The sequence below is a fragment of the Myripristis murdjan genome, chromosome 19 (assembly GCF_902150065.1).
Source record: "Myripristis murdjan chromosome 19, fMyrMur1.1, whole genome shotgun sequence".
Classification (NCBI taxonomy): Eukaryota; Metazoa; Chordata; class Actinopteri; order Holocentriformes; family Holocentridae; genus Myripristis; species Myripristis murdjan.
This window is the reverse complement of record NC_043998.1, coordinates 4,473,083-4,499,204: the sequence shown is the minus strand read 5'-3', so window position 1 is coordinate 4,499,204 and position 26,122 is coordinate 4,473,083. Positions and strand designations below refer to the sequence as shown.

Here is a 26,122-nt window from a genome sequence, read left to right as displayed (position 1 = left end):
TCTTACTCAAGGTTGTTCGTTGCTCACAGTTTTGGCTCATGAAAATAAATTGCCATATAAAGCATCTTCGGGCAGATGAAAGTGCAGCTCTTCCTCAAAGTCATGTTTACACAGGGTGAAGTGAGTGCCATTACGCGGGAATCTGTCGTATCTGAGATGAAGGTCATTTGCAGGTCACTGTGCCATTCACATGACTTGTGACATGACGCTATGATACTGGAAGAGGTGAGTGTGACTGTTTGTGTGTGTAAACAGAGCTGTGCTGCCTTTGTCCTTTGTACATGTTGGTGTATATGAGCAGTGAGCACATATGTATGTATGTGTATGTGAAAGTGCTGATGGGACTCCCCGAATCTCCTATCTCAGTGGCAGTGGAAGCCCATAGCTACAGGAGAACAATCCAGCGCTTGTTCTTTGTTGTGCTACCACCCATTGTCTCTGGAGGTGTGCTGTTGTTTATGGTTGTGTGTGTGTGTACCTGTGCACATGTACATCTAAGTGTGTTTGCTGCCTGGTATAAATAGCATGAGATGTGTGCCGGCTGGTGATTCTGAGGAAGACGATGGCTGTTCCAGGACCCCCTCCACTTCTCCTGCCGCCACTGCTGCTGCTGCTGAGCCTGGCGGCTCTGCCTGCAGCTGCATACACACTGACCCCCGGACGACAGCCCCAGCACAAAGTCCTCCACCTGGGTGAGAGGAAATACCCACTTGGAATATACTTCAACAGATGCACAGGAGAATATGTGCCTCCGAACACAGCCGCAATGAACCTACAGACTACTTTTGAAAATTGTTCTCCTAGCATCTTGACTTTTTTTTTTTTTTTTTTCATTGTTTCCTCTGTGATTGCTGGGATTGTATTTATTCTAAGTTTTGTGTGCTCTCTCCTGCCAGACTGGCCTAAGGATTGCGGCATGGCCTACTTCAAGCCCAACATGGCTGAAAGGATTGTGTCAGGGAATGAGGCCCGACCTCACTCCTGGCCATGGCAGGTCTCATTACAGGTACTGTATATCAGCATTTTTATTAATGTCTCTGGCTTCTAAAATATTCAGATTCAAGGGACAAGAAAGTATTGAGCGCTTGAATACTTGTACACTTGCCTGTGCCTATCTATAAACTATTGTTATTAACAAACACTGATAGACATCTAGTTTTTATTACGCATTTGCTATCTTTCTTGACCACCAGTTTTACATTTCCATCAGATTTTAGACCACTACATAGCACAGAGACAGCCCTTTTCACAGTAACAAATTACTTTTCTCCAATAGCAGATGCTGGAGAACGTTAATATACCTTTAAGAATTTAAGACTGTGTTTGATGCAGATGGTCTTCTAATTTTAATTTCTTGTCTTAAGCACTGTGGGTGGATCTCTGGCTCAGCACTGAGATTGTTAAGATTCTGTCTCTCAGAAAGTACCTAGTTTTCATGTTCCTTAGCAGATATCACCTGGGGAATCCCTCGGAGTTAAACTTGTGGCGCCATGCTTTTCTTATCTTACTCGGTATTTTGCAACATTATTGTCATACTAAATATATTAGATTTTCATTTGGTGCTACTGAAATTACCCTTGTCTTACCTCCTGTTAAAACCTAGTGACTCAAACTCCATAGACTATTCAAAAACTGCCTCACACATTTCAAGTGTTGAGTTTCAGAACTTTCTGCAACTGGACAAGAGCAAAATAATCACATTTGATTGTGTTTGAAATCCATCCTCCATCACACAGCCAGTAGGTGGAAACTTAGTGGTATTTTTTGTGAGTGACTGAACCTTTGAGGAACAGGTAGAGACTGTAGTTCAGCCTAGCTTCCAACAAATGAAAAGATCAAGCTGTTTTCCGTCTCTACAAATGTAAATGAAAAGTGAAAATGTATCAGTGCTTTTGGCCCATCTCAGAACCACTCCAGTGCCTTCATTTGCTGCCTCAGTCAAAAATCATTAATGTCTCAAGCTCACTGTAACAAAATGCAAAAGCCGGGGTTTTAATTGATCCAACATTTTGCCATCTCCTTGCTAATTACCAATAACACAGAGAATTAATTTTAAGATTTTACTGATCATGTTTAAAGATCAGGTCTGTCTCCTGCTGCCATTACAGACCCAGTAGCCCTATTTGATGGGTTAAAGAGGGATCAGTTGATTAAATGGTCATAGAGGCACAGAGGCTGATAAAACACTGAAAAGCTGCAGCACTGACTACATACCTGCAAGGAGATGGGACTTGAAGGTGGCTGGTGTGATGCACTACTAGCACATCCAGCAGCACTGCCTCAGAGCCCTTGGACAAGAAATTGAATCACAAAATGCCCCAGAGGTGCTGCACCTGGGGCAACTCCCGTTGTGTAAGGGGCAAAACGGCTTTTTGGGAGCCATGTAAGGAAAATGAAATAAACCCTTATCTAAGATTGCAAGTGAAGTAATCTTGAATATCTGTGATCACTGAGGGGATTGTCTGATTGCTCCCTATCTCCTAGGTTCGTCCCAGGGGCAGTAAACACTATATACATGTCTGCGGAGGAACTCTCATTCACAAAAACTGGGTCCTTACTGCTGCTCACTGTTTCCAAAAGTAAGAACTTAACTCACACACAAAGATACACAGTAAGCAGCAAGTGCAGTCCAAATATCTGTTAGACCAACAGCCAGTTGGTGAAAAGAGATTACGATTCAAGCCATTGCTTTATTTAATTCCCTTTGTATTGCTCAGAGGTAAAGCCGAGGATTCTGGGAGCTGGAGGATTGTCCTGGGGAAGCACCAACTTAAGCGATCAGAGACGGCCGAGAGGATTTTCCCCGTGAAGCGAATCTACCGTCATGAGCATTTCCGTTACCCCACTCACAGCGAGCTGGACTACGACATCGCCCTGGTGAAAGCTGGCACAGACATCCTGCCCTCCAACTTCATCCGCTACGCCTGCCTGCCGCGCAAGCAGACCAGCCTCAAGCCAGGGCACTACTGCTGGGTAACAGGCTGGGGGGACACCCGGGGTGAGTAAGGAAAACTTAAGGCACCAGGACAAGTTGTTGTGCCAATTGAACAACTTTTAGAACAGAGTTTAGAGATCAGTCAGCATTTGCATTGACAAATAGTCAAGAGCAATAGAAATCTATTATTATATTACAGCAGATGTATTTGAATGTTGTCTTTAAATACATAACAGGTGGTAAGGAGAACGTTTCTCTGGCTGAGGCTCTGAATCAAGCTCGCCTGCCAATTATTGACTTCAAGACGTGCCGGCAAAAGAAGTTCTGGGGCGACCGGGTCCGAGACTCCATGATCTGTGCCGGGTTCAGAGACACCGAGGGTCCACCCGCTGCATGTCAGGTAAGACTGGTGGTTTGCCACTTACAAACGCTGAATGATCGACTCCATTACATCTCTTGTGATGAAGCATCCTGGCAGCTCAGTGGTCTAAAATGCGTAGCTTAATTCCCAGGGTGACTCGGGTGGTCCTCTGCTGTGCCAGCTGGGACGAGACCGCTGGGAAGTGCACGGCGTGGTGAGCTTTGGTCCAATCGGCTGCACTGTGGAAAACAAGCCCAGCGTATTCACCCGCACTGCTGCCTACATCCCCTGGATCGAGGCAACGCGCATCAGGGACTTCTTCCTGCACTGAGTAAGCCACCTGACCCGGTGCAGACAGCAAACATAAGCTCTGTCCTGTTCTACATCACATCCTGGATGTCTGCAAATCACTCCTCAGTAATGGTTTGTCGAAAAGTCTCACAGCCCCTCTCAATCATGTTCCGTGTTCTCCTTTTGCCTGACATCTGCACCATTTGTACATTACCCCTCACTGGACTTGAGTGATAACCACTTCAAGATGTCAATACATGTTCCTATTGTGTAATAACTGTGATAAGATTATGTACACTATATTTCACAGCTATGTACTATGTAGTACTCTAGTTTAGAATAGAATGAAATAGTGTCAGAGTACTACATAATATAATAGCTTCTCCGACTTCAGTACTTCCACACCATCTAATTTACAGCAGTCTACATTTGTGGAATAAAACTGATAAAGGCAAAATCATATGGAATTTTTTCCCATTTTTTTTTTTTATTTTAATTTATGGTACAGCGAGTTTGATGGGGACAAAAATACAACACATACTTCCAGTACAGTTCTACAGAAATGCCCACACAAGCCAAAATTTCAACTCGCACAGGAAAGTAGTACCCACTGTAGGTATGCTGCAATAAATACAATACAATAATAGTATAACTGACTGTAAGGCGCCGGTGTGGATGGGTGATTTTTCGCTCTTTTGAGCCTTTCAGTCCAAGGTCAGGAAACGACAGAAGAACGATCAACGATGAGCTCACACCGACTGAGGCCGGCTCCAGTATAACTCCACTGGTGAGACACACACCAGGTGTCACAAGTCATCTTACAAATTTATATTGGCTCATTTAACCCCAACTTCATGGGCTATTGTCATTGTTGTGACATCACTTACTTTGATATCAGTATTAGAGGAGCCTATTCAGTCTGCCAGGTAACTATACAGTCACCAATATTACAATTACATACTAAAAATGCACTTCTAAAAAAAAACAAAAAAACATCCCAGACCCTGATAAATGAAGAAGTTAACTATTTATAGCAGATCAGTGATGGGAACATCTCAGAGGGTAAAGACAAAGGAGCGGAGGGTCTGGATGTGGAATTCCAAGACAAATTCAGTCTGTTTTTTTTCAAAACATCTTTTTCAGACATTTCTCCTGCATCCCAGAATGCTCCTCTCCAAGGAAACGAACAGTGGCAGCTATGGAGGGGCCAGGGTGCTGAGATGAAGTCACATTCCCTGGAGAGTGCACTGCATTTGACCAGAGTCTAATTCCTCTTAGTGCTGTGGTCAAATGCTGTGCACTCGATCATGTAAGAACAGGGAGATCTGGACGTGTTTGGCCCTACTGGTGAAGCAGATGTATGGGAATTTTTTTAATACAGCCGTGATGATGAGGAAGAGCCAGTGAGGTGGTCCCAGTTGTTGTAGAGAGCGTAAGCACCGGACATGGCTAAACCCACCAGGCCTCCACGGGCTACACCCTTTAGGCCACCTGGGGACACACAACAGCAAGAGAATACCTTTTATTTCCTAAACCTGCCAGAATAATCACAGAAAACTGTGTTTCCTGAGTTTAATAGATAGATAGATAGATAGATAGATAGATAGATAGATAGACAGATAGACATATTCCATCAGGGTGAGGTAATTAACACACGTAGTGACATTACATAAAAAATGAGCACACACTGACACACAAACAGCAAAGACACCTACTGGTTGATTTGAAGAGCATCCCTGTGAGCGTCCCAGCAGCCACAGTGTTGATGTCATCCTCTGCTCCTCTGGCCTTTTCTATCGCCACGCCAAAAATACTGTACAACAACGCTGCAGTGGAACAGGCACATGCAAGTGGTTATGTCACATTGGTCTTACACAAGAGTCAAGCTTTACTGCTTCAAAAGTAGGAAACCACTTTCAATCAATGACCTCAATAGTGGGATTACCCAAAACTCATAGCAATAAAGACCTGACAGTAAGGAAGCAGTGGTGTAGTGGAGGGTATATGTAAATATACAGAGTACTTCCTGCTCAGTGAACTACCCAGCTACCTTGTAGCCTAGTATACCCTCCTCATCAACTGTAACTACAGCCCCGTAAGAAGGTAATGTGCAAATTACAAATAACAATAACCATACAGATAATAATATAAGCACGGAAAAAATTCCACAAAAGCCCTTTGAATGTAAGTAACTGACAATTACTAAAGTCTAAATCGTTTTTCAATTTACATTTTGAAGTGTACTGATGTGGTGAGGTTTGATATTACACATGTACACAAAAGGCCAAAAAAATGTCTTTTTATGCTTATGGTTGCGTCTTGATATGGGATTTGAACGTTGTAATGTGCAGGATCAGATAAACAAACAGTTTTCATTGAACTGAAGGGAAAATATGACCAGTTTTTCCATGGGAAGGTGTGTCCATTTGGCAGATTTTGTCCCTTCACAGCCTGGCAGCCTTGAAGAATCAACGTAATGATGCAAAGTGCTACATACATTGCAGTACATTAAGAGTCTGCTAGTGTATTTGGCACTGATGTTGGTTAAAATGGTTAATTCCACGGTGAAGGCACATTATTATGAGCAGAGATAGTCTGAGTGCTTACCGACAGAACCCAGTGTGTTGGCCCATGATGCACCCTGCCTGGTCACCATGTTCAGGATCCTGGAGAGTGGAGAGAGATGTTTAAAAATGACAGAAAAATGACCGAAAATCATCTAGCTGTGTACACTTACTAACAACGGACTCTTCACGGACTTCATACTCACTGTACGTTACGAGGTTTGGACCATGTCATGTCTCTCGTCTCCTTCAGGCCCATTCTTAGACCATTTAATGTCCCAAAAGCAGCTCCTGTAGTCAAACCAAAGAAAGAAAAACCTGCGTGAGAGCCATTCCTGAACAAATATCCCACAAACAGAAACCGAATAAAGCCGAGTTATTCTGTTCAGTTGCCTTGTCTGTTTCTCACCTGTCATACAACAGCCGCCAATGGTGAAGAAAGCCAGTTCAAACCTCCCTCTGGTCTTATTGGCCCCTGTGGGCAGGATGAATTCATCTGTGTCCTGAAACAGAACAAACAAAACCGTCAAAACAAGGGAGACAAGTCGCTAATAAGCCATTTTTTACATCATCACCTCTAATCAAGCATGTCTTACCTGAACCAGGTAACGTGGGTCGACATTGAGGTAAGGTGAAAGAGGGCTCATTCCAGTCACTGCAATATGACAACACACATGTCAAACAACTAGTTATATCAAACCAGCAGCTACGAGTTTATGAAGTCATGATTCAACGAACTGTATAGGTTTATAACACCAGAAAAAGCGAAGCCATAGCATTACACTGGCGGATAGCACAACATGTACCGAGAAGACGTGCAGCGGGATAAATGTCATGACACTTACATGGTACGCCGGCAAGCTCTGTGTTGGAGTATTCAGGTGCACTGCCTCCAAAAATATTCCCGAGTCCACCTTTGAATCCCCCTGACCCTGATGTGTTGCTGTTATCCATGGCTGGACAAAAAAACCGATGGTTCACCTGGCGAAGATGTGGACGAGCCGGAGAAACGCCGGAGGAGCTAGCTTAACTTAGCCGACCTGGCTAACGAGCTAACTATGTCGAAATACTGACACTTCGAGGAAAATAAACAATATCCAAATAAAATATACAGCAGACACTTGAGCTACACACCACCTGTGACAAATCTTATCCTGTCGGTGTTGATTCTGTCTCCGAAAGGTGATTCTAGGTTGAAATTGTCAGCTTTTTCTTAAAGACGGTTGAGTTTGCCTTTCCATCATGCCTCTGCTCTGACCTCCAGCAGCGTTACTTTTTCCCTACCCACAATCCGGGAAGACCCGCCCCCTACTCCGCATCTGATTGGCTTAACCAAACCCTAACCTCAAATGTTCCCAACGGAAGCAACGAGTACTGGCCAATTAGAGGCAGATTTACCGGAATGCGGGTGGGAGAATAAGGCCATCCAGCAACATGCTTTGCCGTAAAGCGACTGACGTTGAGCCGCAATTGCGTAAACATGAGAAACCGGAGTTGGAAAACTGGAAGTACCATCAGAAACATATGTATTTTTTATTTCACGAGGATAACACCATAGGCTCTTTGGAAATTATAAGCACTGCGGCGGATTCTACATAACGTCTAGTCTGATGTTAATAAACCCATCAGTTTTTGCGACACCTGTAGCCTTGGTCCACAGATCCAGGATCTGTTTATTTGACTCAAGGACAAATGCTGGGTAGCGGCCAGCAAAACACAAAACTGACTGCAGACAAAAACGAGTGATGTAACGGTGTTGGTGAGGTGAAGTTCCTGTGGTGCGACACAGGGTGGCAGCAGAGAGCCGGTGAGAGAGAGAGAGAGAAAGAGAGAGAGAGAGAGAGAGAGAGAGAGAGAGAGAGAGAGAGAGAGAGAGAGAAGCCAAATTAAAGGGTCAGACTTATTAGCTGTGGTGCTCCTCCTCAGCCTCCAGCCTAAATAGGCCTGATTTAATTGACTGATTTAGTTAGATTCATTCCCAGTCACGAGAGACAGAAGTGGAAGTTGCACGATGTTATTTTCATCATCCGAATACCACGCTGGTTTAAAGTAGAACTGTGCACAAAACTAAAACAACTAAATAAGGGGCCATAAATGACACCTGTCATGTCAAGCTGTCAGAGTGTGTGATTTCCCACCTTACTTGCCTACAGGGTATCCGTGGTGCAACAGAGTGCAAGCTGAGACTCCACACATGTATACACACATACACACACACACACACACACACACACACACACACACACATACACTCATCCACATGCACTTTTGCGCTCAGCCTGGCCATCTGCTGCTGGTCAAAGGGACAGAGGCACTGAAGGAATTTAGTGTGTTGAAATTCACAAATAACAGAGCATCTTATTTGGATTCAGCCATTGTATGTGTGTATTCAGAAGGGGCCAAGTGGAGCGATGAAGTTTGCCATTGTTGCCCAGTGGGTGTTTTCAGACTCTCTGGCATGATCTGTGAGTTAGTGTTCTCTGTATTACTGCCCAGTGTGCCCACTGTCTTCCCACAATGCCCCATTCAGCCCCAGGCCTCTCTCTCTCTCTCTCTCTCTCTCTCTCTCTCTCTCTCTTTCTATCTCTCTTTCTATCTCTCTCTCTCTCTCTCTGTGACACACTCGGACAAAGCTGTCACCCATTTTGCTCCTCTGGCTAATCACCGCAGGGCCACAAATAGGGTTACGGTTGTGGGGTAAAATAGCTATGATGTCATGTTTGTTATCATCATCATCTTCTTCATCATGTTCTTTTTCTCCTTCCTCTCTCCCACTCCCTCTCCCTCTCCCTCTCTCTCCCTCTCTCTCTCTCTGAGCTCCCAAACACAAAAGACAGAGAGGCCACGACAGGACCCCAGTGTATGCTGGTTGTCAAGGAGACAAGGAGACAGTGTTGGGTCTTTAAACTGCCTCAGAGGGGTGTGTGGAGTTAGGGGGAGTTGGCCTTATTTACATGGGAAGAGGACAAGGGAGACTGGGAGAGGAGGAAATAGAGACGGGGTTGAAATACAACTTTCGAGACGTTCCCTGCAGCTCAAGACGTCCATGTAATTTCGCTAAAATCATTCTGCTGGTCGGTCATCAAATATTTACCAAGCAGAGGACATCTGGAGCTCTTCATTATCTGGAGAATGTGGTACATACAGAGCAATGTAAATCAACTCTTCCTTCCCTCTCGTTCTTTCTCCCACCCACCATGCACTCTCTCTCTCCCTCTCTCTCTTTCTCTGTCTTACTCACTCATACACACACACACACACACACACACATACAATTGCACGCACAAACACACACTTTGATTGTAAGTGCTGGGAGCTTTGGGCCCCAGTGTTGGCAATGGCAAGTGGAGACTGCAGAATACATTACCAGATGCTGGAAGAGAGTGTTTCATACTGGACTGGAAGAGAAACCCATGAAACTAGATTAAAAACAGGAAAAAACAGACAGAGGAGTGGAGAGCACACACCCTCCAAAGTGCACAGACACATTCACTCACTCACCCCCACCCATCCCCTTTTTTTCCCCTCTCTCTTTTTTTTTTTTTTTTTTTTTTTATCTCAAACAACACTTCAGCCATCAGAAAGAAACGTCAATGCTTCCACTCTCCTGCCTCCTGTCCAATGGCTTGTCAGCAGCAGTCAGATAATGTCCTTTCTGCAGTAAGGGGTTTGGGGTTACGACCAGAGAGCAGGCTCAGCTCCAAGCCTGAAGTTCAATATCAGCCCCCGACTCCACAATGAGAGCAGGAAGGGCAGGGAGAGGACGAATGAGCCACCCACTGCTACATTCACCACGGAAAACCCCATGTAAATCCTTTTTTTGTTAAACATCAAATGTGCACGCTGGTGTAAAGGAATGCCCCCATTTACATTATTTCCAAGTGTCAGTGTGGTTGGGATTATTCACGCAGGCCCGTGGATGTTTTTCACACAACACTCTATATGTTTCAGTTTTAACGAGAGAGAAAATGAGTGAAATTAAAGCAAAAGGTTGCATGTAGGAGTTCTCACATGACACGTGTGGGTCGTTAGCAGTGGACTCTGAGAGATACTACACTTCAGGGAGAGACTGTGATCCTGTGTAATATTTACTCTGCAGATGTTTGAGGGCGAGCTTGCACAATCGATTTCCCTTCAATTCCCCCTCGGCCATCCAGTGCTCCTAACCTTAAACCCCCTTTTTTTCAGTTGTTCAGCTGCGTGCCTCTGAGGCACCATGGTGAGTCGGGGGGGGGGGTGTTTTTGCTCACCTCGCTCTCATTATTGCACACATCTCTGTAATGCCCACATAAATAACAGGAACAGAGAGAGAAAGGAAGAGAAGGGGGGAAAAAACCCCGAAAAAGAGAAGTGAGAAAACATGATATGGCTGTTTTCCTGCATGTAGCCTTAAGTGTCGGGTATTACCGTAATTGACTCATACCACAGTTTGAGCTCTTCCTCGGTCTCTAAGGAGTGTCTGAAGATTAGTATGCAGAAAGGAAGCTGACTTGCATCATTAAGTGCTACAGAGAAAAAGCAACAAAGTTTTGTTAGTTTTACAACTATGAGTTTAATAGTCTGCTAAATTGCCTTCCAGTACAAAGAGTTATTCCTACTCAGAATACTTAAAAAGTTAAAATTTCATTGTTCAACACAGATCTTTCTCTTTTTTTATTCTTAGACACACATGTTGTATTTTAAAAGAATCCAAAGCAGAGACAGATATCATTAAAGTGGTTAATAATCACAGAAGTGGTGACAGTTAGTAGCATGTACTTGGCACTGAAGAGATTAATGTTGTACTACACTGTTAATTGTCACACTTATATACAAAAGGCACAGAAGGGAAGCAACGCTGATCTCAAAGGCTCAAGTTAATACAGAGAAAATCAGAAACTCCAGTATATCAGGACATTGAGAATGTAATGTTACAATATTACCAATGAACATCACAATGGTTGATAATATGAAGGATACAGAATAGTTATGTTCATCAAATTATTCTCCGTAATAAGGCATAATGTTCTTATCTGAAAAGTTCATTTAATGTTATTTTCATGTACAAAATAGAATATAAAAATACATTATAAACTTGTTACAGATGTTATGAATATGACTCCATGAATTTTTTTTTTTTTTTTTATCAAGGCATCAGCTGGTTTGTGTGCACTTTAAAGGAACCGTGGATCTCTCATACAAAAGTAACACACCCATCGGACAAAGCACTGTCGAATCGTGTGTGTATGTGTGTGCTCTCAGATAGTGGATACACAAGTAAATATACGTACAGACAAATCTATCTCCATAATCGAAACAACAAACAAAATAAACTAAAATATAACACTGTTCTAATGAGGCCTCCCGTCCTCGTATAAACATATCAGACATTGTAACTGGAGCTCAGTGAAATCTACTGATATGGCAGCTGCTTAAACACTTCAATGCACTTCCAATTCAGTTCAGCCACTTTTTTTTGGCACTAAAATATGAATTGAGAAGAGTTATGAATGTAAAGCCATAATATGTAGATGACAATTAGGCTGCAACACTTTTCATTCAGACCTGATTATTCTGCATTATTAAAACCTAATAGCATTATCTCTGGGCATGAACCCACACTATAAACATATTTAGGTGTAACATTGTTCCATCATTCTCAATAAATAAAGGCACTGTTGTTCAAGCTCATACAATACTGTAGTGCGATAAAGGCAAAGGCATCATTGTGGAAGTCCTCTACATTTAGTCAAAGGAGTGCAATCGTCCCTCTGTGTGTGTGTGTGTGTGTGTGTGAGATTGAGCACAGGCATGGCATGTATAGGCCTATATGTCGCCTCATTGTTATACAGAAAGGTAGACATAGTTTTAAAGTCTAATCTGGGACAGGAAGCGAGGTCTGGTAAACATGAGCAGGTTACATGCCAGTATCTGGGTAGCAATGATGCTTTACCTATCTAAAACCGCTCAAAGGGATACTTTGACACATCGGGCTGCAGTGTGTTATTTTTCCTTACTAAACGCTTGCCACATGCTGGTGAGAAAGGCTCTGCACTGTTATTTCAGTTAACTGAACGGCAGCTTGTTAGCGTTCCTCATTCATGCCAGTGGATACCGCTACCTGCGAGCTAACCAGTAATGAGGAATGCTAACAAGCCATTTTTTTGGAGGTAGCTGAAGCACAGATGTAGAAACTTTTCCCACATGATGCGACACGAGACTGATGAAGAAAAATAACTTCATACAAAATATCCCTTTAAGTTTAGTGTTCATAGAGGGTCACTGCGCTGCATAAGTACATTTATCTTCATTATGAGTGTAGTTATCATGCTATTAATGTAGTCATTATTATTGCATCACATGGACTGGGGGGAAAGGGAGGGGGGGCGGGCGTGGCTCAGGGGTTGGAGCTGGGCCATCAGACCAGGGCAGAGAGACAGTTTGGCACAGCTGGGGCTGGTTTGTGCTCCCTAGACTGGTGTGGGACACATCGCCAGTCAAGTCTACTGGTTATGAATGACAACGACTAGAATGGATTGGGATTTGGACTATGGGATGGAAACGAAATTCCTAGACTGATAGTTTGGCTTTGGGCTTTTGGAAGGAAGGCACATTTGGTTAGGACTTGGTGTTGGGCGGGTCCTGTGAGGTTTATTCCCATGTTCGCTGTCCTCTGGTTGGCTGGTTAGACAGAAGCAGCCAGGTTGTTCCCAATGTGCTGGTCTCTGGTTGGCTGAGCTGGGGGAGTGGCGAAGGCCGTGGGCCAATGAACACGCCAGCAGGCAGAGATGGGTGGGTCATCAGTGGGCGGAAAGGTCAGAAGGTCAAGGGTCATGGGTTAGTTGCCGTGGCAGCTAGAGTTAGACAGACAGACAGAGACGGACAGACGTGGAAAAAAACGAAGGAAACAAAAAAGGGGACATAAAAAGAAAAAAGATAGAAGAGAGATTAGTGTCAGCTAGTGGCGTCAGGATGACAACAAGGCAGATCTACGGCAGTTACACACTGTGAGGGGCGCCGCGTCATAACACCTTCATGAGCCCCGCATAACCATTCACAAGGACTTACGTCAGCCGGCGAGGGTTGACATAAGGAATGGCCAGTTAGAGATGCTCATGTGTGCTTATGAAGGCGTTTGCATGATTAAGCTGCAGGAGCATACCCCTCCCACCGTGTGACTGCTGCTACAGTGATACTACTCATGCTAGCTGGGCTACGCCTAGCACAGACAGACAGTGAAACCATGGACAGAGAAGGAGACAGCATGGTTTCATGTGGGTGAGAGAGTGACCTTTATCTCGAGAGAAGGTGTCTGGGCCTCAGAAATACTTTGACTTACTGACAACAATTAGAGCTTTTGTTTAGCAGCAGGCATAAGATCTTGATGATTAACTGTTGTGATTAAGTACAGGTTTTATTGATTATGATTTGATCCATCGGCTATGAAGTATTAGAGCAGCACCTAGTAACTACAGTAAGCAAAAAGGCCCCTTGTAAGAGAGAGCGATGAGAGGTTAAGAGATGGTGATTTTAGAGGGAATTAAGAAATAAATTATCAATAGACATTTACTAACTACAATAATTTAGAGGCTTTGGTTTTCTTTAGAAATTGTTTTTCAATATTCAACTTTATTGCCTTTTAGTGATTTTTGTCCATCGTGTACAACAAGAGCACCACTGCTCACACACACATATTGTAGCTAGCTAGTCCATTTCTATTGCATAAAACAGTCACGAGGCCAGTGAAATGAGAGGGTCACCTCATCTTAAATACAGATAGCAAAATACTGCCTTCACTGCCATCCTCACTGTGACTAAACAGTAATGGCTACACACTTTGAAAAAAAGTTTACAAGGATACATGGAGACACGTCATCTATAAAAAGCATACTGTAAACAAAAACAAACAAAAAAAACTAAAATAAAATAAAATAAAAATAAAAAAAACTAAAAATACTACAACGATTTCCAAGCCATCTTGTTTCATAAGCTTCAAAAAGCACTTAAAATCTGTAAAATCCCTATATACAAATTTATTTTGCAGCTAAATACATGGCAACAGCACCACTCTGGCTAAGAAATATATGAAAGATGTAAACAGCCCCATTGATAAAGTCCAGTGGGCAACTGATAAGACCACAAACAACAGTATATCATACAAAAGAGCTTGTAACACAGACTTCAGTAGTTATCACATGCTGTGTTTTAGTAGTAAAAACCAAAGATCATATCGTACTCAAACTGAATGACCCTCTTAAAAAGACCCTTCACTGTAAAGTGTCAAATAGTCATTGGGCACAACACAGTAATTAATTAATATAAAAGAAAACAGTTGCAGGAGTCTAGCTGTTGGAATGATAAGTTGGGTATAAATGAAACTGCCTATTTGTTGGTTGAAAAGTAGCAGTGAGGAGATAAACGACGACGAAAAACTTCTGAGGGGGGGACTCCAAATCTGGAGTCACAAGGACTGAAGTCACATGAATGGAACGATCCATTCTAATTGAGAGGGTCCCGGCCCACAAGCCTTCCAGTTTATCTGATAGGCGGGCAAAGATAAGCGCGGCAGCTGTCACCCCTGACATGGTTTCTCCCATTCTGCTCACTTAGTTCACTTGCACTGAGACAAACACTGTTTCACGTTTTACTCCATATCTGCTTCAGTGTGTGACCTGTCTGCTGATATCGAGTCGTTATTTCCTTTTAGGCATGCTGTATTATACACACATGTAAACTGACATTGGTCCAGTTGTCCATTGGTCCACACGCACACACACACACATACACACACACACACACAAACACACACACACATACAGAGTGGCTGGTGAGCTAACTAACCTCTGTCTGTGGTCACTACCCTTTGGTAAGGATGGATTCTCATGTCGTGGCGTCGTACCTTAGTGGTCATGGCACCTGCTAACAGCGCGATGACATCGCCAAAACAGAACACAGCAGGTTACTCATCAGAGAGGCATCAAACAGTCCACCCATGGCACCAACATCAGTGAAACCAGGCATTTACAAAGTGTTTAAGGTTAAGGGTGAAAATAAAGGAAATGATCACATTCTTAACAGATCGAATTTTTTGTCTTTTTTTTTTTTTTGTGGTCCTCTGTACTCTTCTTACGTTTATCCCAGAAGAGTAAATATTAGTCCAATTCACTAATTTCTCACTATAAGGCTGAATAGCAGATCCAACCTTGGCTATAGTCAAGGTCACTCCATAGCTCTCTGATCAAAATAAGTTTGAACACACACTAAATCACAAACAGCAGCGCTATAATATCTAAGTGTTCACTAGTATGTGTTAAAATTACAAGCTGAAGCTGGGCTATTAAAACAACAAAAAAAAAAAAACAACCCAAAAGTTAAATAGGTTATGCTATCAAACCACGCTAGTCGGCAAGTCTGCTAAAACAGAGAAGAAATCAACGTAGTCATGAGTGAAGGAATGGACAACAAATTACTACAGTGTGACTGTCAAGGAATCTGCCATCCTAAGTGTGAGCAAACTCTCTCGGTTTGCTATGTAGGGCACATATGTGGGTCTCAGTCCATGTGTGTGCTAGGAGGGGTTGCTATCGCTTAGCCTTTGGTTGGGAAAGCCATACCTGCAAAACAAGAAGAGAAGGCACAGTCAGCCAGGAAGTGAGCTGTAACACGTATGCTGGACGTGAAGGGGCTTTTTGCACATATGGTTACCTAATACTCCAGTAGAGTCAATGGGGTATTCCAGTATGGAGGGTGTGAGTGTGTAGGGATACTCGTAGGGCGTGTAGATGATTCCAGACTCGGGCGCTTGCTGCACGAGGTGAGGATTGGCGCCCGGCACGAGGGTGGAGCTCTGGATCTGACGTATCAGAGGCATGATAGTTGGCGTGGTGACGGGGGCGGGGTTCCGCAGGGCGGGAGGCAGGACGGGCGACGGGCCTGTGATGATTCGAGGCGCCTGAGGGGATGCTAGGGGAAAGGCCATGGTGGCTGCACGCGCACACAAACAAGCATGCACACGTAAACACAAGCGCACACCACATACACGCACACACACACCCACATGCATGTGCGCGCAGAAAGCACACGCACACAATAGGCAGGGAAGAGGAGGAGAGAACAAAAAGCACACAAACCGTCTATTTAACAGGAGAAACAGAGGCATTGTTCATATATACAGTGGACTCCTGTACCGAGAGCCTCGACCCTTTCTTTGCTCCTCCCCGACCCCCCGCCACAAGTTAGCTATGATGTCATCCTTACGCATCTTGACATTGGCGTCTCTGTAGGTTCCATTGAGAATGGCCAGCTCCATCAACTGCATCTTCTTCAGACTGTCCTCCCCCTCAGCCTACACACACACACACACACACACAGGAAGACAATCAGCTTTTTAGCAAAGGCCCACAACTCCATCAACATGCAATGATTTGACATGCAAATTAATGTTTTTTGAGAGACTTATTGTTGCTTCTTGGCCAAAAACTCAAAAATGTGCAAGGAAAAGCATTCCGAAACTGATTCTAAAACTAATTATGCTCTCAGTACAATTTCACTGTTTCTTCTTTTTTTTTGTTGAAAGGGTAGGAGGTGAAATGACTGCTTTCGTTGTTCTCATTATTGTGCTAGACTTTCAGTTTAATTCTTGCATTGTCTGAAATGGAGATGACCAGACCTTGACCACAGTCCCCACCACCACACAGGACATATTCAGTGTCGGACACGTTAGCTTCGGCTCGGGTTACAGCCTGACTGATTTACAGTTGGACAGCAAGGTCGGCTGGGTTAAACTAACAGATATCATTAACTCGAACCTGCTCCCACAATCAGACACACAGAGGTGTGCACACACTTAGACTAACAGGTGTTGTGTTTCTGACGGCCTAGACACTTCTTCCCCTTTAACCTTTTGGGCCCACTGATACTGCACCGTGATTGGAGGGGAGAGTGACAGCTGCTTGTTGTAACAGAAATTCATCTGCTGCTGTTTCAAATGTTGTAATGTCTTTGTGCAATTCCCAAATGTGCTTGTTTTCTTGCTTGTCCTCACATTTGTGCACTTGTGTGTCCGCTTCTGCGTACGGGGGTGGGGAGTAGGTGGCTTGGAGAATGTGAGAAATGTTGAGGAGTGCAATCAAAATGTTCTCTTGTGTGGACAACAACAAAAAAAAATCCTGGGAGAAAAAGGAATACTGTAGCCGGTAGCTGGGAATGAAGTGAGTTGTGAACGAGTGAAAGGAGTGATGGAGTGGGGAGAACGAGTGAACAGACTCTCCATTCATTCCCTCAGCCTTTCAAACAACCCAGGGTTACCATGGAAACCCCTTTATGCGTGTTCCCTAATTACCCTAACCCCTTACACACACTCTCTCACACACACACAGAGACACACACATCCATACTGCATAGAGAGAGACACACAAAAAAACACAAAAAGACACACACACACACACACACTTGGATTGACAATCCCCTTCCCCCTTCCAGCCACACACATGCATACCAACACCCCGAACTTTCATCCACTCGGAGAGTTTCCATCAGTGGGGCAGAGAGCTGTGCTGCTGCAGCTCGGTGTGCTACTCACAGCGGGGATGAGGAGTTTCTTGACCTCGGCGGTGGCCCGCTGTAGCTTGATCTGGGCGCGGTTGTGTGTATCCTCCACCGTGATCAGGACGTGGAGGTCCTCGCTGAGATGCTCCCAGTTGGGCTTCCCTCTGTTCATCTCCTCCTAAAACACACAGTTGTTTGAAATACTTCGTTTTAAAATGCGCCACAAAGCTTGGCTGTCTTGTTGTGCGCAGCTGCAGCAGAATTTCGCCGCGCTTGTGCGCTCGCCGTTTCTTTTGGATGGACCTGAAAACAAACACACACGCAAATCAGCGTGCTTCAAGGTCACATCAAGTGCCATTCAGGAGGCCACACGTTATCAAACTCATGAAATAACCACACTGCTCTTCAGCGGGCAAGCTATTTTAGTGTTGCATTTTAATGGGGGGGTAGATCCTGCACTCTTTCTGTCTCACCTCCTGTTTTTCCTCCCCCTCACACCCCCGGTACCTCTTAGTCTCTCACCGTGCTTTCCCACTGCTCTCTATCTTATCTCTTCCCCTCTCCGTCTTTTTGTATCTCTCTGTTAAGACTGAAATTTGGTGTCCTTCCGCCTCAGAACGCCGTGTTGGGAGTTTGTGTCCTCTCTGTATGTTTTTTTTAAGCGGGATGTTTCATTTTAAAGAACACTAAAAGTCAACATCTCCCTCTCTCTCCCCTCCCTGTTGCCTCCCGCTGTGTCTCTGTTTCCCTTCCTCTCTGTCGCTCTTTCTCTCTCTCTCTCTCTCTCTCTCTCTCTCTTCTCTCTCTCTCTCTCTGAGGGGCGTGCGGGGTAGGGAATGTTCTGGAGAGAGGGGGATGGAATGCTGGACTTGCTCCACCTGCCGTTTGGAAAGCTCACACCGACTTCGTCCAACAGCAGACACCAGGGGAGAGGAAGGGAGGACAGATGGACTGAACACCAGGACAGGAGGGAAAAACTGAGCACCAAAAAATCATCACGAGACGAGGAAGGAGAGAGAGAAGAGAACAGCCAAACAGATAGATAGATAGATAGATAGATAGATAGATAGATAGATATGTCCTGATTTGACTTTGGAAAATGGCATTTAAGGATCCATATGAATAGATTTGACTTGACTCGACAACGAGAGGGCATATTTTCGGCATGTGTGTTTGTAGATAGATAGATCAGGGTATATGCAGATTTCACAAAGCTACATTTACAAAAACAAACAAACAAACAAACAAACAAACAAAACAACTCATGCTCCCTGAAATAGAATTTAATCCCATTTTAGAAACCTAAAAAAAAAAAAAAAAAAGAAACAAAGCTTCCTCAACGCCAGCCAGTTTCTACTTGCAGTCCTGTGTCTGTAAATGGGCAGGGCAAGAAAAAGGACAACGAGGACAGGACAGGAAGTCCAACTGTGTTTAGTAAAACAAGTACGAGCCCCTAGCACTGCTCTGTATTCATCTATGAGAGCAAATGCAACACAAAGAAACCTGGCATTGCATCGTGAAAAAATATGACCTCTAATAACTGCATTCAAGACACTTTAATACTTTTAAGGCCTTAAACTGAAATGATTTAAACACACCTAGATAGATAGATAGATAGATATGTCCTGATTTGACTTTGTAAAATGGGATTTAAGGATCCATATGAACAGATTTGACTTGACTTGACAACGAGAGGGCATATTTTCGGCGTGTGTGTGTACCTTCTTCTTGTCTCTCATGGAGCCCTTTCCTCGCACCATGATCTTGCAGCCCGTCTCTGCCTCCAGCTGTTTGGCCGTCAGTCCACGCGGGCCCAGGATTCTGCCTACAAAGTTAAACTACAAGACCAAAAACACGCTCACCAAGAGGCCTGCAGGATGTGCAACACGAAACCAACACATACATCATTACTCACCTCCATACAGGGGAAACTGTTTTTCACATTGTGCGGGAGTATTTGCATGTGCATGTGGTGAGAGTGTGTATGTGTGTGTGTGTTACTAAGAGAGACAAAAATAGCTCATTATATGTGTGCTGGCTGGTGCTGGTGGCATGGCAGGACAGCGGCGTTCTCTTAACCTTATCTGTCACTAAGACTGAGTGATTAACTAGACAGCTGCCCCTCTGTGTGTCTGTGTGTGTGTGTGTTTGTTTCTTTGCCTCTATCCCTCTGTCTCTCTCTCTCTCTCTCTGTCTCTCTTCATATTGCTTCTCTCTCAACAGTTGTCCCACACCCTCCTCCTTTATTTCTCCGCTCAAGTCTCCCTGCGCGTCTCGGTATGTTTCGTAACCCACCGCTCACTTCTGTGAGGAGTCGCTATGCATTCTCCTCATTCTCCAGCGTGACCCTTGACTCACACCAAAGCACTACAAACACATACATAAAGGCTCACACATGCAAACACACAAATACATACACACACACACACGCACACACACAAGGCATCTAGTGAGAGAGGAACTGCTCTCTATATTTAAACTTGATCTCAGCCGTTCCACTGTGTGTGTATGTGTGTCTGTGTGTGTGTGTGTGTGTGTGTCCTGTTAGTCTCCTGTCATGTGAATGAGGACAGCCTGTCATTGTATTTAGTGATTGGTGAGCAGAGGAGTTGATGAATGGGGAAAATCATGTGAGCCATTCATCTGGATCAACACAGGACATATAGATGTGCTTAACATTTACATACTGGAGGTGTGAGGAGGGATGGGCTGAAGGGCAAACTCATTTCACCTTACTTCACTCGTCTGTATGTGTGGGGAAAACACGTTAATCTGCCCTGTTTAAGCTTTTCATAAATATTTATGACATAACACCATGACATTATTGTGAGCAGTGTCAGCCTGGTGTAATTTATGTGAAAAGAGGCTGCCTTTTGGAGGACATACGACATAAATTAATTGGCGCTGAAATGATTAGCCGGTTATCAACTAGACGAGCCACAGAAAATTAATTAATGACAATGCTGATAATCAGTTGTTTTAGTCATTTATCAAACAGAAGCCCCAATTTTTTGCGACTTACAGCTTCATTAAGATCACTATGATATGCTCACTTTTCTCTGTTCATATCATTATAAAATTAATATTTGTTCTGTTTTTTTCTGGCTGCTGGTCAGACAAAGGTGGCAATTTGACTTTAGGTACTAAATTCCCATGAGCATTTGTTGTTGTTTTTGACGCATTAAAGTCTGAACTATTAAGTGATTTTGTGACAAATGAATAAATGAATAAACAATAGATCATGTGATAATTAAATAATCATCCCTAATTCTATTAGGCAAACATCTTATTAGTAGAGTGTTGTTTACTTACTTTTCATCTGCGATTACATTATTAGCTGTAAGCACAGATCACCTCAAATTGAAATCTCACTGTTGTGGAAACTAAACCAATATTCAGGCACTGCTTCTTTAACTGGAGAAGATAATGCCACAAGAGTGAAAAGTCAATAAAAGCTCTTTGAAAGGTCAAAGGTCATGGCTCCGTCCACTCACGTCTGGGTATTCTTTGACAGGCACGTAGAGCTTCTCCTGCAGCTGAGCCACAGGGCCGATCGCCTCAGGAAGCTCCTCGAAGTCCCGCCCATTCAACATGCCTCCATTCAGTGTGTCATTGTACATGTCCTTGCGTACCCTACCGATTTCTGAGAAAGAGAGAGAGACGAGGGGGGTGAAAAAGAGAGAGAGAGGGAGAGTTAACTTGAGTAAATGGACTTGAGTTGAGGATCCACATGGATGAAGATAGGTGGGCTTATCTGTGTCTGGGAGGGCAACAACTTTCAAATCTCTTTAGTCCTGTGATGTCTTCGGATGATGATTCATCATCATTAGGACTGCAGGAGGCTCTGAGTGTCATGGCAGACAGACAGACAGACAGGCAAGCAGACAGACAAGCAGACGGACAGTCACATGCATTCTGCACCACGATGTAGAATCTAACCAGCGAGCGCGCAGCAATCAGGCCTCATCTATTACAGAAAATTTCTCTCTCTCTCTCTCCCTCTCTCTCTACCACTTTCTCCAGCAGAGTTTCACACACACTGACCCCTTTTCATTCAGTAAATAATAGAGCAAAACAAACATACAAGTTAGTGGCAGTCATAGTGACCTCCTGTAACCACCAGTGTATGACAGAGACTAGGCGCTGGACTGCTGGGATAGTCGACACCGGGCTTCATTTATATAAATATTTATTAAGGGGATCTCTTCAAAAAGTGTGATAAAAATAAATGAAATATGATATTTACTGCGTTCACACCTTACAAAATGATTGTTTTTCCATTTTGATGAGTCATAGAAAAATAATGGAATTAAAAAAAACATAACCCACTGCTTTTGGCATCACGACCAATTTCCTATAAATCCCATTTTTGGCTATGGCTGGATTCTAAGCACAAAATTTGCGCAGAGGGGGCTTTTCCTAACGAGGCCATCTGCTTTCCTGCCTGTCTGTTTGTTTAGGGACAACTTCGAATGACCAATGCTAGCCTATGATGCATTTGTAATGGCATGCTAGCACTATAATAACTGGCTACTACACCACAGACACACATACGCAACACATAGAGACCGGCCCCCAGTTTGAACAGGCACACACAGGGACACCACACACACACCCACACACACACATAGACAGAATAACTGCCTTGAGGCACAAATATCATCTGACCTAAGCAGGCTGACAGGCATGTCTCCCCGCTCTGTGAGTGATAAGTCTGACCATAATAACTACAGTAGGACTCTATAATTACAGCCACAGCTACAATGACACGTATGATCCTCTAATAACCCATTCTGACCTAGGGACCAAAGGCGACTATTAAAAACACACACATATGCACAAACAAGCAGGACTCGGATATCACGCTCCAGCTGAGCACGGGGTGGTTGAGGAAAACGAGAAGTGAGAGAGGCTGAAAGAAGAACAAGAGAATGGAGGGAGAGAAAGATAAAGGGGCGCACAATAACAGGCCTTATCTCCGCACTTCAACCTGTCATGTGTTTATATATAGACTGGACCGTAGTGTTTCCAAATATGCCACAAATATGCACACACCCTGACAATGTGTGAAGCTGGCACACTTTCGTATTTCTCTTTCCTCACGCGAAACTTTCTTGGTGTTGACCCCATGTACTTGAAAAGGGATAACCTGAGCGTCCAGTCCACAGAGGTCATAAGGAGCCTGAAACAGGGTGTCGTAAAGCAGCATCCATCCTAAAAACGAGTGATATATTATAATATGAATGTGCTTGAGTTTGGGTCTTCGCCCTGACCACAGCTGGGCATGGGAGTTAACATATTTATCAGACTGTAGAGGTCAACTGGTCCAAGAACAACCTTGCTGCGTCATGCGACTTGTCACAGCCCGCAAGCCAGGACATCTATGATCCTGATATGCAACAACAGTAGCACTGACTGCTGATTAGTAGCTTGTAGGGACTGTGTCAAAGCCAGATATGCACCAGTTAAAAAGGATGCACAGAATTAAAAACACCTGACAGCGCAACATTTAAATAACTTCACAACTGAATTACAGCTTGGATGACAAAATGACAGCACTTCTCCAAGCTGGATCCTTGCTCCAGATAATGTTATTGTAATGAGGGAAGTGAGCTGCACGGTGCTGTCATGCATGTTTACTTGTTGTGCTGTCAAAGCCCCCTACAAAAATGTTATCTACTAACAAGTTAAACATATTGATCGGCCATACAAACAGCAAGCCTCGGGGCTGTAAACAGTATCAAATCAAATATTTTTCACATTGACATGTTCTCGTTCCTGCCCAGGGATGGGCTGCCACATTCACATAAGCCTGTGCATTAGGTCACTGGGAAAAGACTAACAACTGTCTGTTTGTTCCCAGCACCAACTGCCCCTGTGCGCGTGTGTGTGCGTGTGTGTGTGTGTGCGTGTGTGTGTGTGTGTGAGAGGGGGAGAAAGAGAGAGAGAGAGAGAGAGAGAGAGAGAGAGAATCTCTTGATGTGTGTGTGCGTGCGCGCGTGTGCGCGCGTGCATGCTCAAGTGCGTGTTCATCTGCTGCTCACAACAAATTACACATGAATGACGGCAGTGGGGATCAACACATATTCACACAACTTATTTCAGTACAATTTTACATTAAAATTTAGGGCTGAGTGTATTTTCTGACTAGACAGGCCATTTGCAACCCAAACTCTTTAAATTCATGCAAACACAAGGTGATTTAAATGCCATATTACAGTAAAAAATATCATTTCCATAGTCAGTGCAGGGTAATATTGTCTTTATGTTACCTAGAAACGGAGCCTCGCTAATGATGAGTTACTGCTGCCAAAGACTATTCAGTCAACTGAGTAACGTGTAAATCGTTACTTTTTAGAGTAACGAGCCCCGGCACTGACCATCATGGAGTCAGTGTGTCTGTCTGTGGGGTGCAAGCCCACCAAGGACAGGGCAGAATAGCTTTAGTAAAATGTTTAAAGTGGTTTCAGGGGGGGCTGAAACCCCAACCACAGCCGAGTTACCTTCATCCAGGAGCCGCTCCAGATGCGTGAAGATGCCGCTGAAGTTGGGAAGGGAACTCATCACCTTCCGGTCGTTCATCAGCTGCATTAGATAGTCCGGGCTGGACTTGGGTCTCTCCTTCACCTCGGTCTCCCCGACCATGTTTTTTGAGCACTAAATTGGCGTTGAACTTTACTCAAAAAAGGGGAAAACTTCGGCAGCGGAGAAAAAAAACTCTCCCCCCTAAACGATGCGAGAACCCAACGGGATCCGGCCTCGACCCGCTGACCGACCGCCTCTCTCAAAGTCCAGCCCCGCTGTTTCGGAAAAGAGGTCTCGGCAGCACCAGCACCAGTTTATTCGACTGTCCTTTTGGAAAAATACCTTCTCTGTGTGCCGAATATGCCCCTTTCCAAATGGTCTCCCCCTCTATCCGACTCACTTCAGAGTTTGAGAAAGTTCCTTTTTTGGGAGTTTGCTCTGTTCTCCTACGCGATACTGCGGCGGCAGCTTAACCACTTTCACGCACTTCTTTTAGGCTCAAGTCTACCTTCAACTTTCCTCCGCCCAAATCCTCCGTTTATCCGCCCGATGTATCGGTATTCTGCAGCGGGGATCGAGTCCCTATCATATGATTACAGTATAGCAGCACGAGTCGGCTCTGGAGCGCGCTGCGCGTTCACGGCATTAGAGGGGAGGAGGCTTGCACTCGTCCCCTCAGCAGCCCCTCAGCTACCAACCCCCACCCTGCCTCTCTCTCTCTCTCTAACACACACACACACACACACACACACACACACGCACGCATACACACACACACCACCATCAACACTAGTATAACAGTATAATAGGCCCATGTAGGTATGCACACCTGTTCTGCAACAGTGTCTGTCCATCACTTGTTGTGGGTGAGCTGTGAAGTGTGTGTGTGTGTGTGTGTGTGTGTGTGTGTGTGTGTGTGTGTGTGTGTGTGTGTGTGTGTGTGTGTGTGTGTGTGTGTGCGTGCAGGTGCCCTCTCACAGTGTTACACAAACACAAAGTCCTGCTTCTCGCCTTCACACCCTGCCACTTTAAGTACTTTTGTCATGGGTTTGGGTTTTGACCAGGAGGATCCTAAAATAATATGATGGTGTGAGATTGCGTTTGTTCTTTCTGGGTGGCTTAATGTCACTGAATTGCTGAAGGGACAGATAGGTGCTAGGCTCTATACTTAACTTGTTGTAAATCACACACATGTGCGCGCCCCACATTGCACGCACGCACACACACACACACACACACACGCACACACACCAGCGAACACAACGTGTGTGTGTGTGACTTGTGTGCCCATGCATGCCTTGACTTCAGCCCTTTGTCAGGCACTGGCCTCCCACTCTGTCTCCCCTCTGTTCAACTCTAAGACAGTACAGTGAATGTCTATGGGAGACCCAACTCCACATTTGTGCCCCCTTCCACGGCAAGGCACTCACTGCACTGCATTCTTAGAAACAATCATACCATGTGTGTTTTTAGCCCTATATAAGACTAAGCATATGATTGAGGGTGTGTGGGCATGCAGTGTGTGTGTCAGGGCTTGGGGAGGTGGCTGCAGGAATTGTAATGGGGCAGTAGTGTTGGTAATGGCTAGCCAGCTGGTATGGCGAGCATTCAGGGCGGGGGCAGTGCATTGTCCTCTCATGGCTCTAACAATGCCCCTCTGAGCAGTCCACACATCTACCAGTCACAGGCCTCTCTCTCGCTCTCTCTCTCCCTCACTCTGCTTTCCTTTCTGTCCTCCATATTTATTCAGCCATGGTGAAGTTTAAAGTGAGAAGTGATAGCTGTTGGACCAATTTGTGTGCCGTGAACCAGAGGCCGCACACTGTCATAATGCCTCTGACGTTTGAAAACTCAAGGTCAACCGGTAAACCTCTATTAATATTACAATATAGATGTCATTCACCCTTTCATTATAAAGAT

The 26,122-nt window shown here is 44.4% G+C and overlaps 3 protein-coding genes across 6 annotated transcripts; 1 reads left to right on the top strand and 2 right to left on the bottom strand.

Annotated features, from left to right (window-relative positions):
- Nucleotides 1–562: 562 nt before the first annotated feature.
- On the top strand, nucleotides 563–3,627 carry LOC115378153 (elastase-1). The gene is made up of 6 exons (XM_030078330.1): nucleotides 563–692; nucleotides 897–1,006; nucleotides 2,485–2,579; nucleotides 2,718–2,998; nucleotides 3,172–3,335; nucleotides 3,448–3,627. Exons 1-6 carry the CDS (start codon nucleotides 563–565, stop codon nucleotides 3,625–3,627), a joined length of 960 nt encoding a protein of 319 aa, XP_029934190.1.
- A 449-nt stretch (nucleotides 3,628–4,076) lies between these two features.
- Nucleotides 4,077–7,427, bottom strand: timm23a (translocase of inner mitochondrial membrane 23 homolog a (yeast)). Of its 2 annotated transcripts, XM_030078444.1 has the most exons (8): nucleotides 7,289–7,425; nucleotides 6,997–7,132; nucleotides 6,748–6,806; nucleotides 6,561–6,654; nucleotides 6,358–6,442; nucleotides 6,195–6,253; nucleotides 5,303–5,413; nucleotides 4,077–5,078 (listed from the first exon to the last, which is right to left on the bottom strand). In XM_030078444.1, the coding sequence occupies exons 2-8, from the start codon at nucleotides 7,103–7,105 to the stop codon at nucleotides 4,960–4,962; spliced, it is 636 nt and encodes a 211-aa protein (XP_029934304.1). In that variant the 5' UTR covers nucleotides 7,106–7,132; nucleotides 7,289–7,425; the 3' UTR covers nucleotides 4,077–4,959. The 2 variants fall into 2 exon arrangements, with proteins under 2 accessions (XP_029934304.1, XP_029934302.1); XM_030078442.1 differs by having other exon boundaries at nucleotides 6,997–7,427.
- A 3,823-nt stretch (nucleotides 7,428–11,250) lies between these two features.
- qki2 (QKI, KH domain containing, RNA binding 2) lies at nucleotides 11,251–24,814 on the bottom strand. 3 transcript variants are annotated; one of them, XR_003930092.1, is made up of 8 exons: nucleotides 24,181–24,814; nucleotides 21,172–21,320; nucleotides 19,399–19,515; nucleotides 17,712–17,855; nucleotides 16,388–16,475; nucleotides 15,836–16,114; nucleotides 14,972–15,744; nucleotides 11,251–12,984 (listed from the first exon to the last, which is right to left on the bottom strand). XR_003930092.1 is itself a non-coding variant. In XM_030078067.1 (8 exons), exons 1-8 carry the CDS (start codon nucleotides 24,320–24,322, stop codon nucleotides 12,962–12,964), a joined length of 1,020 nt encoding a protein of 339 aa, XP_029933927.1. In that variant the 5' UTR covers nucleotides 24,323–24,814; the 3' UTR covers nucleotides 11,251–12,961. The 3 variants fall into 3 exon arrangements, 2 of the variants coding, with proteins under 2 accessions (XP_029933927.1, XP_029933928.1); XM_030078067.1 differs by having other exon boundaries at nucleotides 14,972–15,049; XM_030078068.1 differs by having other exon boundaries at nucleotides 14,972–15,046.
- Nucleotides 24,815–26,122: the final 1,308 nt, after the last annotated feature.